This window comes from Olea europaea, chromosome 1 (assembly GCF_002742605.1).
Source record: "Olea europaea var. sylvestris chromosome 1, O_europaea_v1, whole genome shotgun sequence".
NCBI lineage: Eukaryota > Viridiplantae > Streptophyta > Magnoliopsida > Lamiales > Oleaceae > Olea > Olea europaea.
In genome coordinates this window covers 19,916,545-19,928,710 of record NC_036237.1, presented here as the reverse complement: position 1 = coordinate 19,928,710, position 12,166 = coordinate 19,916,545, and the positions used below count along the sequence as shown (strand labels likewise).

Sequence of the window (12,166 nt, the reverse complement as noted above, 5' to 3'; positions counted from 1 at the left end):
CGTCCCCAACAAGTGGTATCAGAGCATACATATTCCTTGTTCGATTTATAACAAGCGGTATTAGAGTTTTGGTTTGAATTGTTTTAGGATTTTTGTTCTTGATGGCAACCATAAAGTATGACATTCCACTTTTGGATTGTAGCATTAGATTCTTTTATAGTAGGTTAAGATGCGAGCAATAATCACTCACATGGATTTGGATGATGCGTTGTTGGGATTTGACAAAATGCCCACAACTTGGACAATGAAGGAGAAACAATGAAAGGATCGGACGGTACTTTCATAAATTCATTTTTGGCTTTTAAATAATATTCTTTAAAACGTTTTGAAGGAAAGAACAACAAATGCATTGTGGTTGAAGTTAGGATAATTGTGCATGATCAAGAGCCAGACAAGCAATTTGCGCTTGAAACAGAGGTTGTATTCTCATTGCATGACAAAATTCGGATCGTTGAAGATCACCTGACTATTTTTAGGGAGATCGTCGCTGATTTGAAGACTTTAGAGGTAAAGTATGATGAAAAAGATTTGATCTTTCTTTTGTGTTCATTACTCACTTCATTTAGCGACACAATTTATATAGTCGTGATACTCTCACCATTGAAAATGCGTATGATGCTTTTTTTCAAAGAAGAAGATGAAACATCATGTTAGATCTGAGGCTAGAGATGGAGAACGCCTTGTTGATCATAGTGGTTATGAAAGAGGTAGGTGAAATCTTATTTCAGTAATCAAATTTATTTTTATTGCAAAAAAAAAAAAAAAAATTTAAAGGAGGATTTATTCATTCATTTATTTATTATTATTTTTTGGCTTAGTTTAAATGTTAACAACTAATAAATAAATTTGATACATGTCTAAAGTCTGAGTTTCATGACGAAATAATTTAAAATAACATACAGAAAAATAAAAGTTTCCATGGAAGTGCGAAACTTTATCGAAATTGTTAGAAATTGAGGTGGTTAAATAATTGACTATTTGTGACGGCTGCATAAAATTGAAATAGATACACCTTCACCAGATTGTTTACGTAATGTGAAGGCATATATGTGAAATCTGATGCATGCATGGGAGAATTCCAATCAAATTATTCATTTTAATATTTTATTTTTAAAGTTAGATTAATTAATTAACTTTTTATTTATTTAAAATCTTGTTTGTATTTTTTTTTTTTTAAAGAAAGATTAAATAGAGGTTTGAACCGGTAGTGAATCGAGAATTTCAACTTAAAATGAATCCCTGCAGGCGTGCACCCCTGACGAAACCTTAAAGAAGAACCGGGCCGTCTCGTCCTAGTATATTATGCATAATTTCTACGTTAATACATTGAAATCACAGTAATTTAAAGAATCGTCACCCTCCATCTTAATTCATCAATCCAAAAAATCGTGAACCGTTCATATAATCAATGTGTTCGTCTTCATTCCAATCTCGTCGATGCATATGTTTGCAGCATTGGGAAAGATAATAAGTCCCCGTTTGTTTCCCATTCACTTCTCATTAAAATGAAAAATATGATCGTTATCTATCACATCAAATCATCAAATTTGAATTTTTATCTCTGTGTGGAACTCATAACGGTTATATTTTTCATTTTCATGAAAATGAAAATGGGAAACAAACGGGGCCTAAACTAATTTTCCTCAGATACACACTGATTTTATTTTATCTTTTTTTTTTTGGGTATGCGCGCGTGGGCACGCTCACGTGTGCGTGTAAAGGGTTTTCATTCATTGCTTGCACGTACTTGATTCCTTCCAATAATCTGTCGAGATTTGCATCTATTGTAGGTGGTATCTCATCTCATTATTAAACAATATTTGTAGCTCTTCACAACTACATATTTTCAACCAAAAATGACCTCAACTAGAACAAGTAATGCAAAAAGTAATAAATAATTTTTTTTAATCAAAATATCACGTGTCCCCAAATTTGCAGCAAAATTAATAATAATAACAATCACAATCTTAGTGCACATGTATAATCACGTCATAGTCTACAAAAGCATTCACGAATCTTTGTCAACGCCATTAAAATAGTAAATTGTACATTTACACTTGCTCAAATAAGTAATCAAATCTACAGTCACCTTTTTTTTATCAGGGAATTTTCAAAAATATCACAAAAAATAAAAGTTCCAAAAAAGTTGTCATTTTCACTTTATGTGAGCAAAAATGTCACTTTTTGAAGGTGAAAAGTCCAAATTATTCTTAATGACACATTTTTAGTAGCATTTAATGCTTGATTTGAAGAAAACTGATTGTCTTGATGTGATGATTTAATTTCTATATATAAAACATGAATAAATGTGTATAGATTAATATGAATTTTTGTTAATAAAAAAGAGTACAAGAAATTTAAAAATGAAACATAAACTACAAACCACAAAGCCTAATTTTTCTCCATTTTTTTTATTTTCATTGATCAAGAAGATATTTCTGTTACATTCTTCATCCATTTTGAGAGGTTGACAATTAAAAATTATTTATATTTTACTTTTATAGCCTTTTAATTTGTAAATGTTAAATACAACATGGGCATATTTATTTGAAATTTTTGAAACTATTATGCATTGATTTGTTTGGTTTTGGAGTCCTTCACAAAATATCATTATCACCATTAAGGTTTTGAGTGATTTCTTCCATTCAAATCAAACAATGTTTTCATTAAATGTCTCTTTAATTACAAGGTCAATCTGACTTTTTCATTTTGTTATTTGGCGACTCAATAGTAATGACCACACTTAATGTGCTGTGCTGAAGAAGCCTGAGTTCCACCCATTGCCGTCTGCTTCTTGACATTTTCGACAGTTCTACTATCGAATTTGACATTTACAAACTGTTGGGATATGAAGTTTTACTGTCAATTTGGACACTTCAAAATGATGGAAACCCTTGATTTGATCTTTTGCTATTGTATAGATTTACGTATTATGCAGTGTCACTTTCATACTATTAAATGCCAACATATTGATTCTGCAGAATTCTTATCATTGCAATTCCAATATTTCAGGTATGAGTAATCATTTGAGATTCATCGTGTCGCATGGGGGAAAGTTTGTTCATGCGGATGACGAATGGAAGCAGAGAGGGGACAAAACCACTTTCGTTCTAGTGCCGACAAGTATTACCGTAGCCGAACTTTTGTTAAAATTGAAGGACAAACTTGACATTCTTGATCCCCGCACTCAAATTGAATTGAAATTCAAAGTCTCTAACTTGAATATACCTCCGGCCGAAATACGCGACAATGAAGACTTAAATTGGTACATATCAGTGCATAAGGAAACTGTTATCTGCGTTATTGTTTTGGAATTCGATTTCCCAAGTGTTGACATGGGAAGGGATACAAATTTTCAAGATCCTTCATTTGCCGCAGTGGATGTTCAGCAAAACGTAGAACATGATTTGCTCAATCGAATGCATAGTGTCTCAAACAATAATGTTCTCGAAACACATGAGTATGATAACGAGACTGCATCATTAGATGAGAACTTGAATAACCCATTACATAGTTCAAAGGCTGCTAATATTGTTGACGTCGACAAGCAATTTTCGTCGCATTCCAACAGTTTGGATGGATACGAACTGATGACAACTGTGAATACATCCAATCTTGCTGAAAGGGAAATATTCTTCAGCAAGAAAGAGTTATACTCAACAATTTGTGCACTTCCTTTGAAAGACAAGTTCCAATTTCGGGTAAATAGGTCAAGCATGAAGATGTTAACCGTTGTTGCACCGACGGTAACTGCAAGTGGATGTTACGTGCTTCGACTGTGAAGGAGTCTGCAATCTTCATGATCCGTACATTCAACAATGTTCACACATGTTCCATAGATTTTCGCATTAATGCGCATCGACATGCGACTAGTTCTTTAATTACCGAGCACATTTTAGGAAAATTGGATAATCCAAACCAATCGTATGACATGGAACGTGAGTTCGGTGTCAAAATCAATTACAACAAGGCACGTAGGGGGAACGTGGCTACTTTACACATGCTGCATGGAACACCGGAGGATAGTTTTCAAAAACTATCTTCATACTGTCACGTCCTAGGTGAGAGTAACCTGGGGACGGTAACCCACATCGAACTTGATTCGCGCAATAGGTTCCATTACTACTTCCTAGCTTTCGGTGCAAGCATTCATGGTTACATACACTACTTGAGGCCTATTGTTTGCGTTGACGGTAGTCACTTGAAAGGTCTATACAAAGGTATCCTTCTACTAGTGGCAACTACCCAAGGTGCCAACAAACAGATTTATCCTTTAGGGTAGAGGATCGTGGATTTCAAGACAAACAGATCTTGGATATAGTTTATGTCTAACTAGTAAGATCTTATAGGCAACTCAGATGAACTCGTATTTGTTTTGGACAGGAAAAGCAGTATCGAAAGAGCTATTACATACTTATTTCATTTGTCTCACCATAGTTGTTATATATGGCATGTGAAAAAGAACCTAATCTAGCGGCACAGCAACGCAAGTTCAAAATTCTTGTTCAAACGAGCTGCTACAACTTGTTGAGTCGAAGAATTTGAATGACTTATGGGACAAATTCGTAGGGTGAGCGAAAGATCTAACGGGTACTTGGAGCAAGTTGATTTTCCATTCTGGTCACAAGCACTATTTGTGGGCCTACGGTACAACATAATGACAAACAACAACGAGGAATCATTGAACTCAATGCTGAGACATGTCCGTTTGTTGCCAATCATGTGCTTGGTCGAGCACATTCGTAAAATAATGCAGAAGTGATTTTACGCATCGCACCAATGCAATCTCATGCAGTACTATATTGTCATCGAGGATAGAGAACGAGTTTTGAACAACATTTGAAGTTGGCACTAGGCTTCGAGCTCATGAGTTGACAGACAAGTTGACCCAGGTTGGAATATCCAATGACAAGACATAGTGGACTTCTCCGACAACACGTGCACCTATTGTGAGTTCCAACTAAATCATATGTCATGTGTTCATGCAACTCGTGCTGCTTGCCTGAGAAGTAAGCCATTATATGATCTACGCTCTCTGTACTATACATCGAAATACTGAAGGGATGCCTATATAGAAGCAATATCTCCCATTACGTGGGAAGTGGACTGGATTGTTCCGTACGAAATCATGGGTACTCATATTTGCCACCTATTGTCCGCCATCCTCTAGGTAGACCACCAACGCGATGTAAGCGAGCCAGATACTAGTCCACTACCCGACTCAAGAAATGCACCCCATGTGGGAGAGTTGGTCATAACCAGAACATATGTTCGAACCCCAATGCATCACAAGCCACGTAGTGTAAAAGTGGTTGTCACATGTAATCCCGAAAATGTTCCTCCCTTTGCAGTGTACATTCCAAATTTATATAATTAATTTGTTGTTATTATCATATGCCAACAAAAAATTTGTCATTATATTTCGCAAGCAAAGTACAGACCATTACAGTTCCATTAACATTAGCAGGATGAATACGTTATTCTTATTATAAACGTAGCCAATCATTATGGTTCCATTAGCTTCGACTGACAGTTTATCGAAATGGAATATTGATTTTCATGAGACGACAATTCATAAGTAAAACACCAACATTACGTCTGGACAGTTCATATGTCGTTCCTGACAGATGTTCACTGTAGTTCTCGACAGTTGGGTACAATAACGGCTTCCAAAAATTCACTAATGCGGTTACCCATTATGGACATACTGTTGCTGCACGTACACAGAGGACATGACCAAAATCATCCCTACCATAAAATACTATACATAATTTCTTAGAAAATGGCCATTTATTGCACACTTGTGTTGCTATCGACATTTTAAGCTTCTCCCCCACTTTCTCTATCAAAATCGTCTAAGCTTATGACAATTATTCTGGAGGTGGAATGTGAGCCAGCAACTTGTCCGAGTTGGACGGTGATTCGATCGGACTCCTAAACTTGAAGACTTGATCAAGCACGCTGTTCGATGACTTAGATTTTACACTTGATGCTTCGTCGAACTCGACACGATGGTGCTCAATGGTTACCTCCTCATCATCCGAGGATAAAACGATGGAAAATTTAGCGAACGAGTCCAATATCGATGGATGCATATTGGGGTTGAATGGTTAATTACTGGAGTGGATGAACCTATTATCTCATATCAACTAACTATTTCAATATGAGAGTCTCACAACAACTTCTCTAGCCTTTCAAGGGGTGGTTTATGAACATGAAGTCATGCACTGCTATTTATAATAAACTTGTTGGAAGATGGTTAATTAAGATCAATTAGATTCCAACCGCCAACTTATTTTCATCACATCTCAAGTTTAATTTGATAGATAATTGGTGTGATGCCTTGAAGATCTAAGTGTATTTGTATTGGTCAAACTTTGTGTATCATTTCCTCATTGGCGTTTTAAAGGAAAAACTTATAAAATGCACCAATTTCCATTTTTTCGAAAGCAAAAAACTTATAAGCTCCATCATTTCATTTATAAACTAAGAAATTTGTATTGGTTAAACTTATAATTTCCATTTTTACAAAAGTGAGAAACTTATAAAATATACCAATTTTCTCATTTTTCGAAAGCGGGAAACTTATAAAATGCACCAATTTCCATTTTTCAATTGCATACTAGTTTTAATCTCTAAATCGAACGAGTTCAGAAAGCAAGAAACTTACAAATTGTACCAAAAATAGTTTTCGTACCAACATTTTCCGTACTAAATTCCCACAGTTTCTTTGATAGTGAATGTCACTTAAACATAACCAACATTTCCTAAAAATAAATATATAATAATGTAAAACAAAATGTTCTTCCGTGCATTCTCCGAAGTCACCCAAAGCGGTACACTGTCAACATCGCTCTTTCTTTGACAGGAACATCGATTAGTTTTACCTTCCATTACAACCAGAATGCGTCGACCAACACTTTGACGCTTGTTCAGGTCATGAGTACGAATCTGCACATAGGCCGTCATACGTCTGTAAAATGAGTATTTCGAGATAAAGCGCGTAGAAATCAAGGTGAAGAAATGCAATACCGTTGAGGTCCATGCTATCTTTATCAATCACCTCACAAAATAACAAAACGTTTGCCAGAATTTCAGAAAGGTGTGTAGAGTTTGTGATTCAATCCATTTGCATTATAAATTGTATCGGAGTAGAGTTTTATTGCATCTAGTACGAATTAAAATGCAATTATACATCAGGTTCCCAATTTCATGGCATTTAAGTTTTAGAATGCAATTCTAATATTAAAGTGTGCCAAAATAAAAATGAACTGCTCACTTATTTTTTTGCTCTCTTTGTAGTCCCCCTCGTGTATGGAGTCCTCGTAGATGGCGCGGGATGTCGTAGGCATGTAGATCGTCGCATCTTTGTGAAAGGTGGCTTATCCCAAGACATGGCTATGGTGGCCTCTATCGGCATTTCACTCGCACCGTCTACAAAATATTGCAGAGGGCCCTAAACATTTAATCGAAACTTGTACCATTGACCGTAACCAATCAGATCAAAGTTTTCCCACAAAAAACTTATCGTCCCTCTCCGCCATGCCGTTAGTGGAAGCAACTGGGTTCTGCTCAATGTTTCTCGCACCAACGTGAGGAACTTCCTTGTTGTCATCGTCCCACGAACCAACACAAACTTCTTCATTGTCGTCGTGTACGAATGGTTCGGGGTCCATGCCGCCTCCGCCTGCTACTGCAAAACAACATACTCAATATAAAACCCCAATATATAGTTCAGTAGGTCTAGCATGCATACTTGGGAATGACGAGACTCTTTACTACAAAACAGAATTATCGAGATAATTAACACACATACCGTTCCCCTCTTGCATGTCAATGCCCATCTCTTTGTCATGGTCATCAGGCGACGGGTGGTGGCCTCCTCCGTCTACAATAAATGAACAATTTCACTGACATAAACGAGCTCAACATTTGATGCCAATAAGTGTACAATAAATCAACATTGCAATATTTAACATGAACAAGCTCAATAAGTGTACAATAAATCATACTTAACGCACATACCTTGTGATTTCGCACAAAACAAGTCACGGTCATTGTCGCCTTCTCGTACGTCTAAGTCATAGATCCATTGTTTACGAACATGTCAGTGACCGGGGTAAAGTCAACATTGTCATAAAGAAATATAGTATGCATATGGTAAATTACCTGATTCTCTAGGCTCGGGGTCCACATCAGTCGCAGGTGCAGTGGTTATAGAACTGTATGCGAGGATGACGGTAGATATCCCTCAGTTTTTTAAATTCGTCAGACACGTGCTACATGTTTTCGAGCTTCATGGTGCAAAGCTGCATTTCTATGAGGATTCTTTGATCCAGCAACATGCCCTGAACTTTATCTCTCGCGAAGCTGGATCCGACCATTACTGTTGGTCGTGCATAAAAGGTGGACGGCACATGCATGAGAGAAGTAGCTCTATGCACGTAGGGAGTGGAAAATGTCCTCCTCTGCCCACTTCATCGAACTCTATCACCGTCACTATCCCTACTATCATGGTCCATCGAGTCCTTACCTTCATCATCTCCGCTTTCATCGGCTCTTGACTCCTCCCCATCGCTACTGCCTCCCGGACCCTCATGGTCCTCATCAGAAGCTCATCCTCGAAATTACCTACATCGAAACTGCCTAATGGCTCTACTTAGAACTGTGGAGCAACACTGTCCCTGGCAAGGTCGTCAAACATAGGCACAAGAAGATCATTGAACATCACGAGTGGCGATATAAGGTTGTCCACGCTCGACTTCAGTGGGATGCAACGTTATGTACACGCGTAGCTACAACATAAATGTATTCATTTAGTATCACCACATATGTACGGTACAATGACGAATGGAACGAATGAGTACATAGAACTTAAAAAATTAACGTGTACATTCTTGAAGAAAGTGTCGTAGATGCTGCGGATGTTTTGTTGATGTCCAGCTGAGAAGCTATGGGGAATGTTGACCGAATCGATCACCAATTTTGGGCATCACCTTGAATGCCCATATCAGTAAAAGCAGAAAAGGAACGTGAGTTGATAATGAAAGCAAACACTAGATACATTTGCATTAAAATAATGAATACGTCATATAAAAGTACATGTATGGCAATGGAAAAGTCGTAATTGTGTAATTAACAGCTTTCTCCTACTTTTTCTTAGTATCCAAAAAATTCCTTGTCCAACTGCCTCGAAAGCCCTTAATCAGACATCTGTATGAGACTCTACCCCAAGGATAGGAAAAAATATCCAGATCGTCGACGATGGACAACATCTCTATATCGATATCAACATTGTTATCTGGAGCATTGAAGACTCCTTCAACGATCAAAGTGAGGCCGAGCTTATACCAATCGGCCCAGGCGTCAACGAACGGATAAATGTCTACTCGAATGCAGCAAGTACCACCCACAATAGATGGATTGCAAGTGAAAGCAAAGTTTTGTCCACTTTACACAAGTAACATAAACATTCAAACCAAAGATATGTCAAGTGTCAATCAAGATTTCCACCAAATGTATACAACGAGTACCATGCATATAACTTCAAGTCATCCTTTAAGAATGTATTTCTACGAGATCGAAATTAGAACTAAACTTAAATTTTTCATCTCTAAATTTTCAATTTTTTCGCATCATTGACGGTAAATGTCCGTAACAATTTATTCCTTTGTTTGGAAATGAAATAAGTTAATTCCACGCAAACCAAATGTTCAAAAACACAAATTGAGCAAATGAATAAACATATGGATTGCAAGTGAAATCAATGTTATTTCCACATCAGACAATTAACACAAACCAATGCAACCACAGATATGTCAATCAAGATTTCCACCCAAACGCATAGACCGAGTACCACCACAATAGTAAACTTAGTGAAACAAGGATATTTTAGAAGTAGACAAGTAACAAAAATATTAAACCCACAGCATCGTCAAAGTGTCAATCAAGATATCTTCGGGTATGCGTACGAGACACATTGTAAAGTACACGAGTACCACCACAACCAATGCACTCATTTCTTGAATGTATTGTAGGAACTAGCCATGTTAGTGCACATGTCGAAACTTGATTGCAACGAATTGCCATATAGATGCAAAAGCTAAGTAATGTAATTGATTCTAGAACACTTCCAAATTTTAAATAATGAACATAATAGTGGATGGCGAACATAAATTTGATTGAGAGCATATCTATTTAGCAGATTGTGAACAACACTACTCATTCAAGTACTTTACTTTGGTCATGTCATCCGGTCCTTCATGTTCAATTTATCCGTATCTCGCAAACGCATTTATCTGGCACATCGTTCACAGTGAAAAGCCTAAAAAATGACATCTAGTACAATTTTCTCCATTTTGACTTCATACTATTCAATAAGTTTGACCAACAGTCATGAATCAAGGTAAGACATTCATGACCCTAACTTGTAATTCCTACAGATTTTTCCATCTCTATATAAAGCAGCTTGGGAAGGCTCAAACATCAAGAAGAAATTTGAATTTGAATAGACATAAATCACAACTAGACTCTTTAACATTTTGCTTTTTGCACGGAGAGATGAGCATATATGACTATAAATGGTAGAAAAATTACCATGACAGCAGTGCAGAAAGATTGAACCATTTTCCTTAATAAGATTGATGATTAGGAAGTACTAATTGAAGAACCACACAACTCAAAAAGCTATTTACTATAGCATTATATTCATTTTCTGGAGGTATTTTTAAGTACATGCATTGCAGTCAAATCACTCTAAAATCACATTTGTACAAACAGAATATAAAGATACAATTTTTACATTGGATGTGACCAGCTTAGAATCTAGACTAACAAGTTGGAAATAAATATTTTCTTTGCCCATGTCTGAATTTAAATAATGCTTGATCATCCACAAATTTGGCATATTGAATCGCCAATGATCTCTCAAAATGTAGCCAAGTTTTGAAGAGCACAAGATGCCAACAAAAGAAACAGAACACTGTATCGACGATCATTTGATGGAGTTTTCCTTCGATGCCTGAGTAATGATGAAGCAACACAAGTCGTGGAAGAAGCCACTCTGGAATTTGTGGTGCCCATCAGTCTGGACATAAACTCCATTTTTGAATAAAAAGGATGGGGGTATTACTGGCCAACTATGGTACAAGACTCTATGGATTATGCAAGAAAATGTGAAGCTTACCAAGTCCGTGGAATTTCATCTATCAACCTCCAGAACCATTACATCCGACAGTAGTTTCATGGTCCTTTGATGCATGGGGTCTTGATATAATTGGACATATAACTCCAATGTCTTCAGTAGGGCATGCATACATTCTCGTCGGGATCAACTACTTCTCTAAGTGGGCCGAAGTCATACAATTGAAGGAAATAAAGAAAGAAAATGTTGCAGATTTCATTCATATCCAAATCATTTATCGATATGGTGTTCTACGGCATATCATAGCCGATAATGGCAAACCATTCTGCAATAGCCACAAAAATAATTTATGTACAAAGTTTGGGTTCAAACAGTATAACTCGTCCATGTACATTGTGGCAGCTAAAGGATTGGCAGAGGTGTTCAACAAAATAATATGCAGTCTGCTAAAAAAGGTTGTCTCTAAATTAAAAAGAGATTGGCATGAGAAAATCGGAGAAGTCTTATGGGCTTATCGAACTATTTATCGGTCTCCAACACAAGCCACTTCTTATACCTTAGTATATGAAGTAGAAGCTGTACTTCCTCTAGAGTGTCAAATCCCATCACTTCGAATTGCCATCCAAGAAGGTTTGACAACTGAAGAAAATGCCCATTTTCGATTGGAAGAGCTAGAAGCTTTGGATGAGAAGATGTTAGAATCACAAATGCACCTGGAGTGCTATCAATCTTAAATGGCGAAGAATAGCACCTTGAATGATGAGTAGAGTAATATCACTGCTAGGAGTAGGTTAACATCCTCGAACCTCTAAACATATCTTGTGAAAACAATTGCTTAAACATGTGCAATTAAAGAAAGAAAATGTGAAATGGTTTGAATGTGTACATAGATATGATAATCAATTCATTTTTATAGTTACGAGCATGCATATACACCCACAGCACAATACGGAAGTTACCTAAAGAGATACAGTGCCAAGAAATATCAACGTCATTCGAAAGATTATTGCACCAGCAATTCCA

The 12,166-nt window shown here is 36.7% G+C and overlaps 1 protein-coding gene across 1 annotated transcript; it reads left to right on the top strand.

Moving 5' to 3' along the window:
* The first annotated feature begins 11,292 nt into the window (after positions 1-11,292).
* Positions 11,293-11,877, top strand: LOC111405617. The gene has a single exon (XM_023034581.1). It carries the CDS (start codon positions 11,293-11,295, stop codon positions 11,875-11,877), a length of 585 nt encoding a protein of 194 aa, XP_022890349.1.
* The last annotated feature ends 289 nt before the right edge of the window (positions 11,878-12,166 follow it).

Bases quoted from the DNA above. Each gene is read 5' to 3' on its own strand.
- LOC111405617 (XM_023034581.1), top strand. From the start codon at position 11,293: ATGTCTTCAGTAGGGCATGCATACATTCTCGTCGGGATCAACTACTTC.